We start from the raw sequence: 22,794 nt of genomic DNA on the forward strand, positions 1-22,794 counted from the left end.
CTTCCCACAACAGGCACCTTGTGAGGTTGGTGAGGCTGAGAGAGTTCTGAGAGAACTGAAATTGGGCCAAGTTGGTTATATGTGGAGAAGTGGGGGACCAAACCCAGGTCTCTAGATTAGAGTCTGCCAGTCTCAAACACTACACCAGCTATGTAACGTCTAGGCCTCCAATGGAGGAGAAGTGAATGTGGGAATTATTCTGGTGTCTTTGTAGGTTTAGCTTCCAGCACATTGTATTACCATTATTCAGTTTCCTGGACAGCCCGGTGTGCCACTTAGGATTTAGAACATTAAAGTGTGCAAGCGATCCTGAAGAGAAAAGATGTCCTTCCTGTTGTCCTGAGAGGCCATAACTTTGCTATGAGAACAGTTCCTGGGGAGACGAGGTTGACTCCTGTATGAAAGGGAACCATTTCTCCAAGCGGATACAGCTTGGCCTCGCCTTCTTCTCAGCTCTCTGATGGTATCTGAGGGGAAGCAGTCTGAGAGGAGAAAGTTGTTAGTCAGTCGCCGGGCATCCGACTGTGACCCTGAGACTTAGCGTCTAGACAAAGAGACAGACCTTGCACTTGCAGAAGTCTGGAACATTATTTTAGAAGCTGATGAGAAAGATGCGGTGAGACAGAGGTCACGGGTTCCGATTTCACTTTCTCACTGGGGAAGATGATAATCCATGAGCCTGTCTCTGAGGGGAGAGCTGGTTCATGGTGCTGGGTCATAAGTAGCCTGGCCTGATCTGACCGTGTTTCCTCAGTTCCTGGTCATCAGGAGATTTCCCATTGAATTCATGCTGAGTACAAAGTGCTGTTTTTCACAGCATTGAGTGCTGCAGGTTAGCATACAGAAAGTTGTCCTTTCGGTGTGTTTTGCCTTGAACTTTTAATTCTGTGAACATCTGAGGCCTTGCCTGGTTCAGCTGATGCCTTGTCTGAATAGCCTCTTATGGTAGCCTTCTGCTGCGGAAGAGAAAATGCTTTTTTATTTTTCACTCCATTCCTTCCCTAGAAAAGAATGATTCTGTGACGTGCAGCAAGAGACGAGCCTGTGTTACAAAACACATTTGGACGACTAGTTTGGTGTAGTGGTTAGGAGTGAGGACTTCTAATCTGGCATGCCGGGTTCGATTCTGCACTCCCCCACATACAGCCAGCTGGGTGACCTTGGGCTCCCCACAGCACTGATAAAACTGCTCTGACCAAGCAGGAACATCAGGGCTCTCTCAGCCTCACCTCCCTCACAGGGTGTCTGTTGTGGGGAGAGGAAAGGGAAGGCGACTGTAAGCCGCTTTGAGCCTCCTTCGGGTAGGGAAAAGCAGCATATAAGAACCAACTCTTCTTCTTCTTTTGTTGTTGTTGTTGTTGTTGTAGTTAGTTGTGAAGTCGTGTCCGACCCATCGTGACCCCATGGACAATGATCCTCCAGGCCATCCTGTCCTCTACTATTCTTCTTTTAGCTTCTCTTAAAGCATTGAAGACTGGCAAGGTTGCTGCTAAGAATCTTGTCAGAAACCCCTGAGGCAGGAAACATTATTTCTCATTCCACACATACTATAATTCCGGGAGATACCTAGATCCCACCTGGAAGCTGGAATCCCTACCCCAAATCTCTAGGAATGCCCAAAGCCAGAGTTGGCAATCCTGATTAGGACATAAAGCCAGCTTGGCGTAGTGGTTAGGAGTGTGGACTTCTAATCTGGCATGCCAGATTTGATTCTGCCCTCCCCCACATGCAACCAGCTGGGTGATCTTGGGCTCGCCATGGCACTGATAAAACTGTTCTGACTGAGCAGTAATATCAGGTCTCTCTTAGCCTCATCCACCCCACAGGGTGTCTGTTGTGGGGAGAGGAATGGGAAGGTGACTGTAAGCCACTTTGAGACTCCTTCGGTTAGGGAAAAGCGGCATATAAGAACCAACTCATTTCCTTCTCTTATGTTTGATGTTCTGGCCGTTGTGCAACATGGAGAGTAGGACTATATGGGCATTGGCACAATCCAACATAGCTTCTCTTGTGTTTTTATATCTAGGGTAGTGATGCTCTGTATTTTTTGTGCTGGGGGGAGGGCTTCTGGAGTTCTTGCCCTACTGGAGTTCTTGCCCTACTGGTGGACCTCCTGATGGCACTTGGGTTTTGGCTGTTGTACGACACAGAGAGTAGGACTATATGGGTATTGTTTTGAGAACAGCAGAATTTCTCTGGCCTGGAAGAAGAAGACCAAAAACTATGGAATCTTTGTAACCCAGAATTTAAAACAAAAAATTAAGTAGCCATATAGGACAATGGGAAATAAAAGCCATATAAATAACATGTATGAAGACCAGTCAAAAGAACACAATGCAGACTGTAAAAATTTAGAGTTTTCCAGAATGTTTTGCAAGTTGTGAGAGGAAAATTTCAGGGTAGAGAACTCAGCTATATACCCCCCCCCCCATTTTGCTTCATTTTTAACATCAAGGAGAAAGAAGGAAACTCTAAAAGTAGTACACTGTGTTGGGCAGTATGGGTTGAACTTAATAAAACATATTGTGCGGTATTGATTTGCAGTGGGGCATGTAGGCTGCAATGAGACGTGACACAATGAGATGTACTGGCGTTTAAATGACCACAGCTTTTATTTTCAACACTTAACAAGATTGGCATCAATGAGAAGAGAGCTTGACCTGCCAGTCAGCCGACTGGTTCCCAACCCAAGACTCTGAGAGGCACCCTGGAGCTCCTGTGCATTCCCAGCCAGAAACTCGGATCTCCCTACCTTTCAGCAGCCTGCTCTACCATGGAGGAGACCTTTTGTGGAGGAGCCAAAGGGCGCCAAACTCAATTGTCTACCTCCAGGTCCCCCAGACAACTGGTCTGTTTAAACCTACCCAGCCGTGTGGCTTCCCCGTCGCTGTGCCACCTCTTAAGAGGTCCTGCCAACCTCCAGGGACTCCTGTACACAGACAGGGCCCCAGCCAACAGGCTCTCTCTATACACTGAGGCAAACTCTTGGCCAGTCGAGGCCTGCTCTGTTTACTCAGACTGGCCGGAGGGACAAGTTAAGCCAGTGGGAATTGGACAACTGCCTGCAGATCGAGGGCCCTCTGTTCTGCTTACTCAGCTCTCTGAGGCTTCCTGACATGCCTGAAGCACATCTTAACTCTTTGGTCTGCTAACTGCAAAGCTGCTCTTCCCTTCATTCTCCCATTCATGGACCGTCAGTAGTTAAGTTAAACTTGAATTGCACGGTTCTTTAATAACCACAAATGGAAGCTATACGGTATTCAATCATTATACTGTATAGCGATGGCATAATAGGGAAGACATTTGAGACAGGTTTTGGCACCTACTCAAAAAAGATTGACTTACAGCCTGTTGTGAATGAAATGCATATCGAGAGGGATGGTGCATTTAGGAGATGGCAGGAGGTGTGTTTTTTTTTGTTTTGTTTTTTTTAAACAACCCAAGTCTTGTTATTGCTTTTTCTAATGACCCCGTCTGTTTCTTGTGCCCTTACCAGGGGCTTTAGTGATGAGAAGTATCACCGCCCCCAACCTAATAAAAATGGCCATGTTTTGCAGATACCCCCAGAAATCTTCCCAAGAGAACAGAGTACACTAGATCCCTCCTGAAGTGCAGCGGTAAAAGGTGTCCTGTAGTTATCTGGGTCAAGAATCAGCTTATGTTTCCTAATGGAGGGCAGAATTACTCTTACTTAACATGACTGCATTGATCAGAAATGGTTTCCCAACCATGTTTTGAGTCCATAGCTGACCTATGGAAAGTAAAGGTGAAAAGTCCCAACCTCTACCAAAGACCAAAGACTCTTTCCCCTTGGATGGTAGTGGTAGTGGGGCGATTTGTTGAGAAGTATCCTGGTCTTAAAAACTACCTTGATCAAAGTGAGGCAGATTGTCTGCTGGAAGGCTAGGCTGGAGCCATAGATTACTGTATCAGCAGTAGATCTAGAAGGGATGTTCTCCAGGGAATGGCCCCACTCTTACGAAATACCTGGCGTTTTGGGGGGTGGAGCTTGTGGAAGGTGGGTCTTGGGGAGGGGAGGGACTTCAGTGGCATATACTGCCATCAAATACGCCTTCCAAAGCAGCCATTTTACCCATCGGTTGCAATGCCAGGAGATCTCTAGCTGCCACCTGGAGGTTGGCAACCACACTTACTCATCTGTGGCTGAAGCAGCAGATATTTCAGAAACTGGGTCCTGGAGTGCAGCAATCAGATCTGCAGTCCAGGCATTTATTGTGTTTTGTACCTGACTTGGTTGATGCAGAAGTCCTGTGGGGCCCAACTAGTCATAGAGATTGCGTTTGCTTTCCTCTGTACCCTTAAACTCCTCGAGTGGAACCTCAGTCTTGTGTCTGTAGTACTGTAGGCTTGTATCAGGCTTAGGATGAGTACCTGTTAGGAGTGTGTGATTTTTAAGTCCCTGAGAAGTTGGGGGGCTGGACTTGATGGCCCTTGGTGGTCTCTTCGAGCTCTGTGTGATTCTGATTCTGAAATAGCTGCTTTGGATGGTAGACTCCAGGGCAGGGGCTCATGGGAATTGTAGTCCATGGACATCTGGAGAGCCACAGTTTAGTCACCCCTGCTCTATATCCCACTTTGGTCCTTCCTCTTCCTGAACCCCACCTTCCTCAGCTCCCCCCACCCAAATCTCCAGGTATTCCCCAATCTAGAGCTAGCAACCCTATGAATTAGGCCAGTCTTTTCAGGTAAATGAGGCCGTACACTTGCCCCCCTCCAAAATATTTTTAATACAAACATAAACGTAAAGCAAGCAAATAAATACAAAGGCCATGAAGGTTCACAGAAAGCAAAACACAAACATTTTAGCACTTATTTCCTCAATCCAGACATAATAAACAATAACCAACTTCTTGTAAATGGACCAGCTGCTTGTCAATTACTCCTTTATATGGTATGCTGGGTTGATACCGCATACTTTTCAAAATATTTGGTGTAATGGTTAACAGAAGCGGACTCTCACCTGGAAAACCATATTTGATCCCCCACTCCTCGTTCCTCCACATGCAGCCAGCTGGGTGACCTTTTGTCAGTCATAGTTCTCTCAGAGCTCTCTCAGCCCCATTTACAACACAGGGTGTCTGTTGCGGGAAGAGGAAAGGAAGGCGATTGTAAGCCGTTTTGAGACTCCTTCAGATAGTGAAAGGTGGGAATATAAAATATATTAGAAAATATATTGTATATGTCTACTGGCATAATCATTCTGTAATGCTATAGCTTCTCTGATAGAAACATGCTCATTCCACACATTTCAAGTAAGTCAAATCTTGTAAAAAGAATTTCACTCCTTCCCAAAGAGAAAATATTTCAGCGATCCACACACCCCTCCCCTATTTCTTTCCCCCAGACCTTCACATTTCTATTATTTTCTGCGGTAAATTTTCCTTTGCTATGTTATTGATTAGCTAAACAATTGTTTGCTTTTACATCGTTCCAGTGTATCTTTTTTGATACTGTCAGTGCCTTTGAGCAGAGAATGTCTGTTTTGAAATGACAGGTGCACACTTTGAATTCCTCATATTTTATCATGTTCAAGCACTTCACACAATCTCTTGGGAAATTTGAGAATTAGCAGTCTGTTGGGGATGTTTCTTTGGAGATGAACAGGTGCAAGGAAGGATAGAGTGGGATTGTGCAGAAGAGGGAATTTAGAAGGGAAACTCCAAGGTAGAAAGACTCATCCTGAGCTGTTTGAGAAAGGTGGGATAGAAATTTAATAAATAAATACATTTAAGAACTAAGAATCCCCCCTCCCCCCCCCCAAAAAAATCCCCACTTTGACACAACGCCCAAAATTTGGAAATCCTGCAGTCCTGTCTTAAACCTTCTCTCCATATTTATTTTGGCTATTTTAAATATGATCTTTCTGTAACTTTTGGAGCCTGGAGTAGAAACAGGCACTTTCACCCCCACTTAATGCACTTTCAACCCGCTTCCGATGCACTTTAATGATCTTTGCCAGATTTTTCTGTTTTGCACAGAAAAATCCAGTTGCAAATTTCACCAAAAACACATTATTTGTATGTGTGAACGTGTAAAAACGAATGACTGCAAACTTTGCTAGCAGAGAGAAGCCGAGGAAAGGGATTGCGGCTGTTTTGTTTTCCATGTAGCTGCAGGAAAAGAAAATTAACGAAGCCCAGCAGAGGATGTTCATCAGGCAGTTCCTGAAAACACTTTTTAATTATCAATGGCTTTGTTTTCAGCAGAAATTAATCTGTAAATTGAATCCAGTGGGACAAGGAAGGGATCGGCATGGGATGCCTCTAGAGGAGGCTGCAGCAGCAGATATGACGCTGCAAGAAGCACACACCAGGAATCCTGCAGGAGTGGGAGTGGGGAGATGTTGGAACAGAAAATCTGCCAGTGGAGAAAGGACTTAAATATCAAATAAAATCAACTAGGTATCCACCTCCCCTGCATGTCCTCTTAATTGCACTCTACCCCAATCTTTTTTTTTTTTTTAAGAAAATTGGCACTGAGAGTTTTTACACGCATTTGTGTGGACTTTGCAATTTTCCTTCTGGAGTGCAGAGAGAGGGTGGGACATCAAGTACTAGCAGGCCACAATACTCTCTCTCTCTCTCTCTCTCTCTCTCTCTCTCTCTCTCTCTCTCTCTGTATGTGTATGTGTACACTCTGTTCACTTTGGAGATTCACAAGTTGTATAGGCTTGAGAAAAAGTGAACAGCTAATGAGGAGTGGCACCTGGAAAGAAATTAAAAAGGTAGATACAGCATCTTCCCCATGGAAGGATGGCATGAGGCCATGGCTCATGAAATGAGGACCTGGGTTGTACCACTTCAAACCATAGAGGGGAAGGACTCATGGCTGTGCCCTCATTTTTAAAAACAAACCACCCCCACCCCCTTCCCATAGAAAATCAAGATGCTGGGGGCAGAAAGTGAAGCTAGAGCATCTTTGACATGCTAGGTTTTCTTCTAGCACATGTAGCCAGGGGCTCATGGGAATTGTAGTCCATGGACATCTGGTGAGCCACAGTTTGGCCACCCCTGCGCAGCTAGACTAAACATTTTAGTCTGAAAACCATTGCTTTAAACCAGGGGTAGTCAAACTGCGGCCCTCCAGATGTCCATGGACTACAATTCCCAGGAGCGTTTGCTGGCAGGGGCTCATGGGAATTGTAGTCCATGGACATCTGGAGGACCGCAGGTTGACTATCCCTGCTCTAGAGTCTTACTTTTCGTATTTCATTATATTTTATTTTGTAAGCCATCTTGGGCAGGTTCCCTGGCGAAGCAGGTTACCATGTTCTAAATAAAGACAATTTTTAAAAAATCTGATGTGGTACAGTTCTGTACTCCAGTTCTGTAGATTGTTTTAGGCTGGATACTATTCTCTCACCCTTAGCTCCCTATATAAAAGGCCCTTCCCATAGTGGGGTGGGGAGTTAGAAATTGTTGGGGAGAAAATATATATACAGTATTAGCTTTCCTATGAAGCCTAAACATATTTTTCTCATTGAACATACATTTATTTGTTTATTTAGTTTTTTTAGTTAGACTCAGCCTTCCATCCTTCCGAGGTCGGTAAAATGAGTACCCAGCTTGCTGGGGGGTAAAACGGTAATGACTGGGGAAGGCTCTGGCAAACCACCCCGTATTGAGTCTGCCATGAAAACACTAGAGGGTGTCACCCCAAGGGTCAGACATGACCTGGTGCTTGCACAGGGGATACCTTTACCTTATAGTTTTTATAAAGTTTTGGCATAAGTTATTATAAAGATGACAGCCCAGAGATATATGAGACAGGGAGTGGGGACAGCCCATCCCATAGCTACATCTCTGGAATCTGCCACACAGGATCTCTGAAGACAGGGAGCTTGCTCTTGCCTGCATGAAAGCTTTCCGGAGCTTGGGATAGTCTAAAGCAGGGGTAGTCAAACTGCGGCCCTCCAGATGTCCATGGACTACAATTCCCAGGAGCCCCCTGCCAGCGTTTGCTGGCAGGGGGCTCCTGGGAATTGTAGTCCATGGACATCTGGAGGGCCGCAGTTTGACTACCCCTGGTCTAAAGCATTTAAATAGGTCATACAGAAATTTGGTGGGATTCCAAAGAGTTGAGGTGAACAAATTGACTCAGTTGATGGGAATTTTCACTGGAACTCAAGATCATTAAGCCTCCGTTTGGTTCTTTTTACAAGGGGTCTTCAAACAGTTTCCGCACTTTTATATCTTCCTTGGAAACAGTCTGTCTGGCAAGCCACCTGACCTTGCAGTTTAGTATAAGAGTCGTCATGCTGTGGTGAAAATGGCTGTGAAACTTATAAATTGCACTGAAGAGGAACACAGGGTGGTTTAAGGATTCATGGGGCCTGTAACACCAGAGCCACTTTCAGGATTTGTGGAGCCCTAGCAGAGTACAGGTATAGCAGGAGCAGCCAAACTGGGGGGGGAGGCCCCCCTGGTGGAATGGGGTATCACTCTTAGTGTCCTTAAGAAGGGAAAAGTGGGGAGGAGAAAGGTTATGGCCCTGTTCCATGTAGGGGAGAGCCAGTTTGGTGTAGTGGTTAGGAGTGTGGACTTCTAATCTGGCATGCTGGGTTCGATTCTGCACTCCCCCACATGCAACCAGCTGGGTGACCTTGGGCTCGCCACGGCACTGATAAAACTGTTCTGACCGGGCAGTGATATCAGGGCTCTCTCAGCCTCACCCACCTCACAGGGGGTCTGTTGTGGGGAGAGGAAAGGGAAGCCCCTTTGAGCCTCCTTCGGGTAGGGAAAAGCGGCATATAAGAACCAACTCTTCTTCTTCTTCTTCTTCTTCTTCTTCTTCTTCTTCTTCTTCTTCTTCTTCTTCTACAGTACAGGGCCAAATGTGCTCCGTGGATTAAACCGGCCCTGGAGAAACAGCATTCTGCCATATGCTTTTTATGGGCAGGAGGTGTGCTGGGAGCACAAATTCATCCCCACATGTATGCTCAGTATGGGTATAAAGTTCTCTCTCGTAGAGTTGTCTATGAGTGGATTGAAATGTTCGGAAAGGGCCCTACTAGCGACCACATATGGTCGTCACCTGATAAATGTGTAACAAATTTTTAAATTATATGAAAAATTAACTCCCACCCATTCAGGAAACCCTTCCAGGGCTGTCGAGAACCCCCAGGGTTTCATAAAACCCTGGTTGAGAAAGCGTGGTGTAATGTGAGAAGAATATATAGGATTTATTCAGGGTTTCCCGTGTCTCATCTGGTCAAATAGCCCAGCTTAGACTGAACTCAACCAAGTGTGAGAAGGAACCAGAGTTAGCCATGGTCACTACTCAGAGGGGAGACCTCCAAGAAAAACGGGGATTGCAACATGGAGGAAGGCAACGGCAAACCTCCACTGCTCACACCTTGTGTAGAATGCCCCATGGATTGAGTCACCATAAATTGGTTGCGATTGGATGATGCATCCTTCTTTTTCTTCCCATGTCTCTTGCTCCTGCACCACACGAGCTTTCTGTGGAAGGAGCTTCTGAACTGCAGACACCCCATAACAATTGGGAGCAGTGATTGTGTGTTAGATTCTGCAAACCTTTGCATCTTCTTACTCCACAGAAGGCAAAAGAGTGTTGGGTGATGCCCAGCAATGCTTTCAAAGGGTTCTTAACCTGTGCATCAGTCTTTCTGGGTGCAACTTTCACATCCCTTGCCAGCCCTTTTCTTGCCTGCAGGGAACCCAAACCTAATTTCTCATTCGGCCTGCCTCTGCAGTGGGCCTGACGATGCATTTCATAATTGCCTGTGTTCCTTTTAAACTTTTCCTTCTGCAGATGGAACTGCTGGGGTTGCTTTTTCAAGCCCGCTGCTAGGAGGGGGTTAGATGCATTTAAAGTTAATTTCAATGCAAGCTCATTCTGCTTTACAACAGGGGGGAAACAGGGAGGGTCCGGTAATTCAAATGACCCTTTTTTGATCTCATATGGCATGACGAGGGGGAAATGGTTTGGAATTCTAAACCTGGTATCTTTTAACTGAAGCATAAAGAACTAAATAGCCAGCGTGGTATAGCAGTTAGAGTCAGGAGAAAGGTGGCTTCTAATTTGTTGAGCCAAGTTTGATTTCCCATTCCTCCACTAAGCTGCCCATCCGTTCCAACTTCCGTGGGACATGCACGCCTTCCAGGACATTGTCCCATGTCCTGCCTGGATCCTTTAAGTCCCGCTTCCACCTCCTCTTGCGGCGCCATAGCCCAGCCAGAGCCCCCTCGATGCTTCCCTCCCTCCCTTCCTGCCCCCCGGCCAGCAGGATGGCTGGCAGTGGCGCTCTGGCTGGCCCTGTGGCTGGCCTGTGCAGGCATGCCAGGCAGAGGCCCGCCCTCAGCCCCCACCTGACCTGTGCCGACGGAGGCCGCACAGGCACACAAGATGGGCTCGTGGGAGAGGTGCTCGGGAGACGACGGTGAGCCCAGTCAGAGGGAGGGAGGGAGGCCGCCGCTGCCGCACCTCCCTTCAACTCTGGTCACTTTATCCTCCACATGCAGCCAGCTGGGTGACCTCGGGCTAGTCATAGTTCTCTTAAGGCTGTTTTGTTAGAGCTTTTTAAAAAAGGCCTAGTCTGCACACACGGGATAATGCACTTCCAATGTGCTTTGGCAGCTGGGTTTTCCTGTGCAGAACAGGAAAATTTACTTCGAAAGTGCATTGAATGTGCATTATCTATTGTGTGCAGACTAGGTCAAAATCAGAGCTCTCTCAGCCTCACCTACCTCCCCTCTTGGGGGGAGAGGAAGGAAAAGGCGTTTGTAAGCCACTTTGAAATTCCATCAGGTAGTGAAAAGTGGGGAATAAAAACAAGCAGCTCTTCCTCTTCTAAAGCACATTTCCCTACCACTAAATCAACTGGAGGGGGGAAGAGAAATGACCCATGTCTTAAAAGATCCCCTCCTTTTCTAAAAAAAAGAAGAAGCCCTTATCCAAACACTTCTCTGTGAGTGCCTGTGGGTCCTTTCCACTCATCCTCAGCTTTGCAACTGCTAATAAACAGGTGCTATCCCCAGAGGGCAGCTGCAGCGTAACGAAGTCTCGGCACAAATATGTTTTGTCATGTCAGGTATCCTTGCTGATGTTTGTTGTGGAAAAGGGGTGAGGATGGAAAGTGTGCTAAGAGATATTCAGTGCTAGGGTTCCAAAGCTGAGAAGCCAAGTCTGACGATCCCTCCCATTCTGGCCTCAACTATTTTCCATGGGAGCTGTTGACAAAGTTAGAACTTCATGCTAAAAGGCGATGAGCATAATTGTTTTGGTGGATTCCATCCTTTCTTTGCCTTCCTCCCACTGTCACAGACATCCTTTCTTTTCCCTTCACTCTGAGGGGGAACTCACCACCTCCTTAGGCAGCCAATACAACTCCTGAACTACTCTGACTGCAAAAAAAAAATTGTTTCCTAATATCTAGCCCTGAGAAATTGCTTAGGGTCACTATCCAGCAAATTTCTTTTAATGCACAGGTAGAATTGCCACTGGAAGCTTTTAGAGTTGCTAAGTTTAAGGGGGGAAAATCAATGCGACAGCACCTTTATTGACTTATGATAGCTCTATACTGTCTTCCCTCCTGGTCCCGAACATCTTCCACACCTGCCTACTGCATATAAACAATGCACTGAACCTCCTCCTAATATGGAGATCAAGATAATGGGAGAAAAGTCATCTGCTAAATATTGATGTGTCAATTTGCCATGAATGTAACAGAAGTAAAAAAAAAAAATCAACTCCAAAGTTGCTGCCATGTATTCAGTGGGAACTTCTCTTTGAAGGAAAAGAACAAGAGACAAGTGATCTGGCCCTAGCCCAGTTCTACGTGACCCACAGGAACTGCCGGTTCCAACAGCTGGGAACAGCTGAAATGCAAGGGACTGTGATCCTCTTCCCCATTATTATATAGAGTTGTCACAGCATGTGGGAGACTTAATCCCACAGCATGAAATGCCTTAGTAGCAACTAACAGGTGGAACCAAGTAGTTCTTGAGATCATGATTTAATCTGCACAGAGACACGATTAGTGATAAGCGCAGTCAGATCGTGGGGAGGAGAGCATTTTTTCCCAAGATATCAATTCATCTCTGAACTTTTGGCCCTTGTAGAAAAAAGGATGTGTAGAAAGCTGTTTTAACGAAGTGTCTGAGAACCAGAAATGGTAATCAGGAAGAAACCCTCACACATTTAATTCTGCATCATTCAAAAGTATAATATGGCTTTGTTAAATATAGCCCTTTTTTTCTGGATTAATATTGTTAATATTAAATCTGTCAGCTGGTTAAAACGCGTTAGGGAAGTAATCATTTGCCTTTTAGCTAATTGATTACATTTGAAGAATAAAAACTTCAGTTAAAGGTGCCTTTAAAAAAAACAATGACGTAAGCATGGGATAATTTACAATGTAATGTGAAAAACGATACTAAAATTTTAGCAGGTTGTATTTAATATTTTCTTTTAAATTTCATAATGCACCCGAAAAAGTGCCTCAAAAAGATTAAAAGCCTGTCTTTAATTTTATTTCCACTGATCCAAGTGTACTTTCTCTGATTAAAATTTGGAGAGTACCAACTGACCTGGTGCTTTAAACTGTAATGGTGTGCACATTTACTTGGGAGTAAGTGCCACTGAAGTCTGAAGGACTTTTTCTGAGTAAACATGAACACAGTTTACAGGGGGCAGAGAAGAGACCTCAGTAGTGCAAGTTGTGTGGGTAGGAGTCAATGATAGTTTGTGTGGGAACAGAGGTGCTAAAAGCGGGAGGGGGGGGAAGACATCACCGTTTCCACACAGGGAACTTCATTGCCCCCACTCCAGTACAGGAGCACAAATCCTGGGTGGATGAGCTGCAATGGGCCAAATGCTCCCCCACGTGAGAGCAGGAAGAAGCAGGGCAACCTGCCCTGATTCAAACGCTACCCTGCAGCCAGGAACAAAGTCTCCAGTACAGAGTAAAATTTTTATTACTTTGAAAGTGAAAATTGATGAGTGAAGCAGTTGCAATTGGGGATGGGCACAAACTGTCTCACAAACCAAAATTTGGCATGAATTTGGGCAGGTTTGGAGCCCCCCAAACCAGTGTTAAAGGAAGATACCTTCCAAAAACATTTATCAGACTTTTGCTCAGTTTAGCAGTTTGGAGCCATTTAAACCTAACAGCTGAGCCAGGGCCCACCTGTCAGCTGTTAGGTTTAAATGGCTGCAAGCCATTTAAACCTAACACCAGGATAGGTCCACCCATCAGCTGTAATACCTTTACAGGGGATACCTTTACCTTTATATTACAGCCAGAGGTACCATTTCCCTATAAATCACATAAAGTAAAGGTAATGGTATCCCCTGTGCAAGCACCGAGTCATGTCTGACCCTTGGGGTGACGCCCTCTAGCGTTTTCTTGGCAGACTCAATATGGAGTGGTTTGCCATTCCCTTCCCCAGTCATTACCATGGTCAGAGCTTCAGACAGCATGTCGGCTGCCTTACCACCCTGCGCCACAAGAGGCTCATCATAAATCACATAAAGTCACTCAAAAACGTGTTTCATGTTAGTCCCAAGCAAGCAATTATTTCTCAATGATAGAGGCACCTGGGGATCTCTTCTCAGAACAGTATGCAGGCATCAGACAATGCAATGCAATGCAATTCCCATGAACGTGAAGGTGAGTTGGGTGATTTATATCCCAATGCACAAGCCTAAGGTTCTCCTAAGGGGAAGAATTTGCACCTTGATGTAGATACTTGTCGATTCCCTGCACATTGACAACCATTCCTGAATTGATAGCTGATTGCTTCTTCCCTTGGGCTGGCCATGAAGCCACGTGGATCATAGGAATAGTATCAAATCGTTCAAGATGGTTCTGGCTGAGCAGTCTCCCCTCTCCATTCCATTAATATCTGGAGTTTGAACTGATGGTACAATATTTGAGATGTCTTGGTTTGTAAGGTGGAAGGCCTTGCACCCCAGAATTTAACGACATATTTGAAGTCTCAAAGAATAATTCATGGGCCCAGAGATCAGAAACTCATTTTTACTCACTGGCAAAGGGAAAGAGAGAGAGGCAGGGTTATGACTAACCTCCCAAGCATGAAGTCATACAGAACCTTAGAAATGCAAATGGTGCTGGTTCCAGAAAACTATAGTAAGTAGCCAAGTCCTACCTAAGCCCTAGTCATTCCCTAGCTATACAACTGCAAGGAATGAAAAGACTGAGAAGACAGGAAGAGAAGGAGGGAACAGAAGAGGAAGTAAATGAAACCCTTGAGCATAAGGAAGAAGGGAACATTTTAACACTTACCATGAGGGATTAAGCATTCTCCATTTTTTATGCAAGGCTGGTTATACCTGGAGTGTGTGTCTTAAGTCCACATGGGGACAACCCCAACTACTGATGTCAGTGTAATGGAAGCTTCCTAAAAACTTGCATCTACAAGAATTAAGAGCCTGTCCTTACCTACCATTCTTAAGGATATATGTAGCATTTAATCTGAGTATTTTCTGAGTATATATACCTTGAGTCTGAGTATATATACCTTGCTCAGTATGTTGAGATGATTTTGGATGTGTAATATTTCCCCCCTAATAAACTTTTTTACACCCCCATCCCCAAATCTCCAGGAATTTTCTAACCCAGAGCTGGCAATTCTACGTGCAACCTTGTTTGTCCACTAACTTTAAGTAATAGGAACCAATAAACTGAGTGGCTTCAGGCTTGGAGGAAGGAGAACGGGGTAGTTCTCCCCTTTCCCTTTGGCTTTCTGCCCCATCTCCTGGTGTTGTTATTCCATTAATACTTATTATGAGAGCCAGCTTGGTGTAGCGGTTAGGAGCACCAACTTCTAATTGATTCCCTGCTCTCCCACATGCAACCAGCTGGGTAATCTTGGGCTTGCCACAGCACAGATAAAGCTGGACCAAGCAGTAACATCATGGCTCTCTTAGCCCCACCTCCCTCACAGGATGTCTGTTGTCAGGAGAGGTAGGGAAGGCAAATGTAAGCCACTTTGGGACTCCTTCTGGTAGAGAAAAGGTAAAGGTAAAGGTATCCCCTGTGCAAGCACTGAGTCATGTCTGACCCTTGGGGTGACGCCCTCTAGCGTTTTCATGGCAGACTCAATACGGGGTGGTTTGCCAGTGCCTTCCCCAGTCATTACCGTTTACCCCCCAGCAAGCTGGGTACTCATTTGACCGACCTCGGAAGGATGGAAGGCTGAGTCGACCTTGAGCCGGCTGCTGGGATTGAACTCCCAGAGAAAAGCATTATATAAAAACCAACTCTTCTTCTTCTACTACCAATAATGATGGTTCTTGTAGGGTGTTCAGAGGGATTTCTTGGCTACAGTGGGAGCTTGCCTGGGAAATGGTTCAGGAACCTCTTTTTAAAAAAATTATAAAGATGCTTATGGCAATTCTTTTCCTGCAACCAACACTGATTCCATTATGAAACTTCTGAAGTTGAGTGCACATGTTACATTCTTCATTGTATTTTTAAATGTCACCCTGTTTACTCCAAGTTGCTGATTTTTTTTGATGATGAGATCAAGACACATACAGTGGTTTGGGAGGAGGGTGTGTGTATATGTATTTTTATAGAGATTTGGCGTTTGCTATTTGCTCATTTAGCATTAAGAAGAAGCAGGCTGGTTGATTATGTGTTTTTCCGTCTGCTCCGCCAAGTCCAAAAGCTGGTGGGGCAGAAAGACCCACACCTCCCTTCTTCTTTGGGGAAGCCCAGTTTGCACACAACATCACTTTATTTATGTTGCTTACTTTATGTGCCTGGCTGTTTCCCCTCTCTTTTTGTCTTTGGACTTCTGAGTATTTGATTGTGGAGTGTGTTTTCCTCGCTTAAGTGACGTTCTGAGCAACAGTCCCAGGGATTTGGGGGCTTGAACCAGAAACATCATGGCCCGTGAGTGAGGCCAAGCTTAGTAAGGGTGGAGGGAATGTTTCAAATTAGACAAAAGTACAGACTGTCTGGTTGGCCTGTTCTGGTCAAATCCAAACATTGGTGCTATTAAATGCTTTTCCTAAGATTAGCTGATGGTCACAGGGTAGTAGTGAGCTAATGGAGTTTCACAGGGTATGGGGAAAAGGACAAGGTGCAGTATATCACTGTCCTGAAACATTTCTTCCAGACTATACTAGTTTATGCCAGGTAAAAATGCCTGGTTTATGCCTTGGGTTAAATGAAAATCTTCAGATTTATCTCTAGCCACTTCAGAGGATGGCCTCAAAGGGATTATATCTCTGTTGGTCTCCCTTCTTTCCCCAAAGCTGAACCTCTCTAATCAAAATTAGAAAACCTATGTAGTGTAGTGTTGGGATAGAAACAGCCTGGTTTGTCCTTATTCACTGCAAGAGTGATGGGGAAAGTGTGTCCCTATTGATTCATCAAGGTATTTAGCAGTTTCCCATACCTTTGACCATAGTATCTTTCTGAAGAGGTTGGCTGGGCTGGGGGTAAGGGGTACCATGCTTTCTTAATTCTGCTTTTACTTGACCTGTTGATTCCAAAATGTGGCACTGAGAGTAAAGTTTAAAGTTACCTCAATAGACTTTATGACTGAATTGGGTTGGATCCAGACTATCTGATAATTTCCACTTCTTGCTGCAACCCTATCATGGTCCCTCAGGGGCCTCATGCCCACAGGAGTATCATTTTGTGGAAATCAGTGAGCTGTAGCAGAACTAGGGTCCAGTAATTTCCTGGGGCTGGTAGGGGACCTCCAGGCAATGTGTCCGTTCCTCCATGCATTCAAGTAGTGCATGGGGGAGACAGTGTTAGGGTATCACTTCCTGCTTCAGAGCAGGAAGTGATATCATGACGCTTTAGGAATTTTCATATCTGTGGTAAAAGTCATAGAAATTTGAAAACTCTTGGGGCAGCATGACATTTGTTTCTTGTTCTGAAACAGCAAGTAACATCCCATGGTGTGATTGTGTGTTAGAAGGTTGTTTTGTTTAGGAACTGCTGATGGTAAGCATATGAAGGATAAATAGGAAAATCATAGAAAGAGGTTTTTTTAGTTGTAGAAAAACTGTTTATTAAAAGAAAGTGATCCAAAAAAAGAATACTCCCTCTAAGCACAATGGCAAGTTGATGAATGCACAGAATCCTTCACTTGGTGTTTCCTGGTACAGATCCATTGGGATCTGGGACAAACCCTAACAGTGTTCTATTAGGTGGAGTGGAATAGCACCTGGATCCAAAAATGAAGATTCCTATTAATATATTAAAGCAAGTGTTTGGGAGTCAACTGAAGAAGACAATGATATATGAGAATACCTAGATTTTTTTTTAAAAAAAACATTTTTTCTGTATTTGAGTTGATTGTGTTTGAGTTAATTTTTTAAAACAGAAACATTTCATAATCATTTCTTCTTTTGATATTAATTCTAATAAAATTAGAACAAAAAAGATTACAGTTTTTCATTTGAAAGACATATTGCCCCCAAACTGGTCAATAATGAAAGGGTTTGTGTTAGAGCTGTTGAACTCATCAAAATATGAATTTATGGTCATAAAAATGTCCCTTAAAAATCCAGAGGCTTTGATAAATGCAACCAGCCAATTTTATTTTCTGCAACTTATCTGTGCATTTTTGTAATCTTTCCGCTGAATCCCTTCATTGGAAATGCAGCTGATGTGATTTTGCTTCTCTCCCCCCACCCCCTTACTTCATCCCTCAGAATAAAAGCCAGGGTCTGAGCTTCGTCCGGATACATGCGCCGTGGAATATACTGACCCGAGAAGCAGAGCTCCTGAAAATAAAAATGCCCACTAAAAAGGTCAGTTCCTGATTACTTTTCTTTCTTTTTTTTTCCAAATGTTGCAGAGATGGCCTTGGAAAAGGGGTATTGGGACACACAGAGAGACAAAACCCATGTAGACCAGCAGCCTGGTGATGGGCTGGTTGGGGAAACCCTCTGGGATGCTTACTTATGAATCAAGATGCTAGTGCTGAATCCCAGCCTGCTGAATATTTTCAGGCTTTGCAGAGGAACACCACAGGGGTGTGATACTTCTCTTTAAACCTGAACTCAGTTTTTTGCAAGCCAGCCTAGAAACAGAGCAGTCATTCTGCTCTGGAATAAGTGCAAACTGCACCTGTTCTCACCTGAATGTGTTTTGGGACAATGGCTTGGGCAGCTCTGCCCTCAATTCATGATGGAAACTTACTAGATCCCCCCCCCCCCAATGCGCAAGTAATCACTGGTTAATGAACACTCTTTTTTTGCTCCTCCAGACGTACGAAATAAAAGAGGAAGGGGGAATTGCCAAGAAGCTGTCTGAAATGTGGCGCAGATTCACGGAACCGTTGCAGCCCAAAGTGCCCCAGAGGAACACCACCAAGATGAAGCATTTGTCTTACCCCTTTTCTAGAGAAAAAATCTATTTGTGAGTACTTAACAAAATCCACTGGATGATTCGTTGAAGTGTATAATCCAGCGAGAAACAATCCGACTAACTGCATTGTACAAAGCCCTGCTGTTTTCCTTTTTTGTGTGTGCTCTATACGGAACTGTGCTCGCCCGGAATACAGATGAGAGAATTGTGTGCTTGAATGTTCACATCTGTAATGAGAAAAGTGTCTTGAAGCCTCTAGAATTCAAGGTACCTCGCTTCACCTGCATTTTAGTCCCCACTGCACAAGGATGAGTGGGTCAACCCAAGGTTCTGCCTCTTTGACTGAATGCATGATACTGCCCTAGACTGAGTCAGGCAAGTGACCCATCTAGACCAGTATTCTCTGGTTCAACTGGCTCTTCAGTATTTCAGGCTGTGAAAGGTTTTACTCAAAACTCTAATTTTGAGGTTTTACTCAAAACTCTAATTACTCAAAACTCTAATCTCTAATAGAGATGCTGGATTGTCGAATCTGTGGCCCTCTGCATGTAAAGCATGGGCTTTGCGATTGAACTTTGGCATTCCCGTGGACAAATGTGAAGCTGTCAGATAGTTAGTCCATCACCAGTCCATCTAGTCCAATGGTTTATTATTCTGGCAAGAGTTCTCTAAGGTCTCTTCCAGATCTGTGTGCCCTTCTGCATGCAAAGTGGAAGCTCACCCACTGATGAATGACTTCTTCTTTCCTGTAATGAGGAAGACTCTGGCCTAACTCCAACCTTAGCCTGAACAACTCTTGGCTCAGGCACAGAACTGGTTGTAAACCTTTGGATCCTAGTGCTGGTGGGGGGACAACATCAGAAGGCCTTGGTCTCTGGGTCTTGTTGGTTGGCCACTGTGCAAAGCAAGATGCTGGACTAGATGGACCGCTGGTCTGAATCAGCAGGGCTGTTCTTACACACTTAGAACACATGTTCTTCTAGGTTGTCCATTTCTCCTCACTCACTTGCTGCCCTGTGCCACTACCTCTCTGGTGGGGACCATTTTACCTCTGATTCATCAAACTTTCTGCACGTGAAATTAAAAATGCATCAAGGAGAATGTCAGGCCACCAATTCTTTCCATGGCTGAATAGTTTCCGAGTACAAAATTTCTTTAAAACGTTGTATCCTTCAGATTTGTGATTTCCCTGTTTGCATTGTGAAGAGGTCAAATTTCAAGTGGAGGATTCTGTGTGCTTTCCCCCCCCCCCTGAATGTTTGAATTGGGGCTGAGTTTCTTCAGCTGGTGTGAACAGGGTGAGCCAGGTCCAAACAGAATGGAATTCTGAAGAACAGTAGAGTTGAACGAGATGTGCTGATTTTAAATCAAGAATAGGTGTGGTGGGATGAAGTGTAAAATTGAGACACGGGATATGAGTCAATTAATACTCGGCCAAAGATCTGCTGAGGCACCCTCAAAGGTCATCCATATATAATAAAATATTGGTGACCTCATTGGGGTAATATCAAGAATAGATGCCCTCAGGCCAAATAGCACTACAATGATTTCACATGTACACTTTCCTACTAAAAATGATCTAATAATGGTCATCGATGTTGAACTAAGTCACGGAAAGGGCCCTGTATCTGTTGGGTTGGGATTATGTGAGGTCAACAAACATGCAAATGCTATTCAAGGTTGTCCCAGGGCCACCTGCCCAAGGGATGCTGGATCTGTCAAGGGTTTCCAGTCAGAAAAATTCAGCCTCACTGTAAAGAAAGCTTGGGATCTGCTTCTAGTTGCCTCTTGATTTCGTCTCCATTTGGCTCCCCCCCCCTTTAATTTAATTTTCTTGCCATAACTTACTATTTCAAGGGGTGGTGTGTTGATGCTAAAATTGCCACTTGTGCTTTTATATGAGCCGTATATTTCATTCTTAATGGAAGCGGAATCCACAGTGCCAGGAACAGTGACAGAAGAGGGGTCAGGTCAAGGTGATATCTAATCTCTAGTGAAGGCAAGGCTTGGAGCATTTCTAGCACATCTAGGCGTGCTTGGATACTCTCAGAGAATGAGTCTCCAGTGAAGGCAAGGCTTGCAGTATTTCCATGCTCTTGTATACAGAATGTTTCAGGGTTAGGAAGACCTCTTGCAGATAGATGTAGGATCTGGTCACCAGTGGGGATAAACATTCTTACTGTCCAGCTCTGAGGAATCAAGTTTCCCCAGCATCATATTCCAGAGCCTGGGAGTGGACAGCTCCGGTAGTTATGCTGGACAGCTCCCTGAATTTTATGGAGGCTGCCAATGTGATCAGGGAAGGAATGCAGGGGTGGTGATGGTCACTTTCCCAGGGCTGCTTTCCTGGTCAAAATGTTCCCAATGAAGCTTCTGTTAGCCATGCAGGAGAAAACATAGAGGCACCTGTGCATTTTCCCAGGCAGGGCTAACACTAACTTAATAGAAAAAAGCTTGAGTCCAGCAGCACCTTTAAGGCCAACTAAGTTTTGTTCATGGTACGAGATTTTGCATGCATGCACACTTCTTCAGATACAGTGAAAACAGAGCTCCAGGCAATGCAGATTTAATGCAGTGCCTTCCATGAAGATTGACGTGTGGGTCGCCATGTGGGTCTGAAGCAGCTGAACAAAGTTTGAGACCAGCAAAGTTTTATTCAAGGGATGAGCTTTTGTGTATCTGACAAGGGAAGCTTTGTTGGCTTTAAAGGTGCCATGGGACTTCAGCTTTCCTCCACTGCTTCAGCTCAACACACCCACCCACTCAGCTCCCCACCTTAATCTGCTAAATAGGAACGATAAGGATCAGGAAAACAGCACAGGGGAAAAGGTTAACCACCCACTCTCCCACTCCACATATGTTGCATTGCCAGTCATTTAGCAGCTTCCCACAACTTGTGATAGAGTGAAAATTAAGACATCGCACCAAATATGGAAATGAGGGCCAAATTTGATGTGACCCTAAACGTATCTAGTTCCCTTTTCCCATTGTTTTGACATCATGCCCTGCTTGTCCCTTGCGTTATGGTACCAAGACATTCTACATTTCTTGGCTATCACCTGTGGGGGTGGGGGAACCTCACAACATTATGACACTAATTTAGTTCCATTAAACATTATGGAAGAAGAAAGAGAAACTAGATGGGGACAGCTGTTTGGGGCATATTGAATGCCAGGCCTAGTTTGTGACCCATTATGCACGGGGGTTTTAGCGCACATTTGGGGTGGAATGGCAGCGACTAAAATCACCGATAACGCACGGTGCCGGCTGCAACCAGCTGCAGCTTTGGTGCATGCCGCCGAAAAAGCCGCGTCAGCGAAACACGGAAGAAAGTGCAGCTTCCGGGTGACCGGGGCGCAACCAGAAGCGGTGCCCGGATCGCCGTGTGCATAATCAGTTACTCTGGGGTTTGTCGCTGTCGTGCCCCGCCCCATGCATAACCAGTGTGCGTCGCATCTTCCCCCTCCTTGTTTTCCATGTGACCCGAAATCGCCGTTTCGGCGGCCATGCATAATGGGCCTGTCTGAAACTTCTGGCACCCGGGTACATGCTGCGGATGACCCCGCTACTCCTCAGTGCTCTCTGCTGAACCAGCTGGACTAAGACATCCACAACTGCATGAATGGGCGGCCTGTGTCCACAGCACATAGCTAATAGATTTGTTTTATTCTTCTTCTGTAGTTAGAGATTTATGAAAGCCATTGGCATGGGGGCCAACAATAGACAATCAAAGTATGGTTTTCTGCCCAAAATAATATTTGGCAGTCACTGATAATGCTTAATATTTCTTCCGGCTGCCTCATTAACAGGTGGGTCCCCGCTCGGCTGCCTGATGAATAAGCTTGTTATTGTAAATGGGGTCCTTGGGCAGGTTGTGCGTTTCTCTTCCTGACAGCTTTCGCTAATGCTGACTTGCATGTCAGGACAGCCAGAAGGAGTAAGACGGCAAAGTCACTTTTCATCCACAATGCCTGAGCTTGGGGAATAGTGATTTATGAAATACCATTGCTGTTGCATAACTGGGGCGGGATGAATGCATGACAGTAACGGAAAGCCTCAACAGTCGTAAACATTCGCCTGAAGGAGAGGTGAAATTGGGTAGCCGTCTTTGACTCAAGGAATTCTAGAAGGATGCCTTTGCTGAGTATGAGCAAAATCCTCCTGTCATTGTAGATTGCAGGCGTTGGAGGAAGTGTAAGACGATGCATCTCTCTAAACTGAGTATCCAGTGTGAGAAAGAAAGAAACCACATGGGGAAGGGAACCGGAAAATGGTGCAGTGGGGATCAGGCAGTGTAAAGAGCAAGGCTTATGCCACACACACTGGACAATGCACTTTAGCAGTAGATTTTCCTATTTTGCACGGGAAAATCGAGCTGCAAAAGCACATTGAAAGTGCATTATCCAGTGCATGTGAATTAAGACAAAGACACTTCCTTCCATTTGCCCTGG

At 45.0% G+C, this 22,794-nt stretch overlaps 1 protein-coding gene across 1 annotated transcript in view; it reads left to right on the forward strand.

The window, feature by feature from the left end:
• ANO2 (anoctamin 2) overlaps positions 1-22,794 on the forward strand; it is a 123,919-nt gene that overhangs the window by 10,089 nt on the left and 91,036 nt on the right. Inside the window, exons 4-5 of the mRNA XM_077310177.1 lie at positions 17,686-17,784; positions 18,243-18,394. Of these exons, the coding sequence (XP_077166292.1) occupies positions 17,686-17,784; positions 18,243-18,394 (251 nt within the window). The remainder of the gene's footprint in view (positions 1-17,685; positions 17,785-18,242; positions 18,395-22,794) is intronic.

This window comes from Paroedura picta, chromosome 14 (genome assembly GCF_049243985.1).
Source record: "Paroedura picta isolate Pp20150507F chromosome 14, Ppicta_v3.0, whole genome shotgun sequence".
Taxonomy (NCBI): Eukaryota; Metazoa; Chordata; class Lepidosauria; order Squamata; family Gekkonidae; genus Paroedura; species Paroedura picta.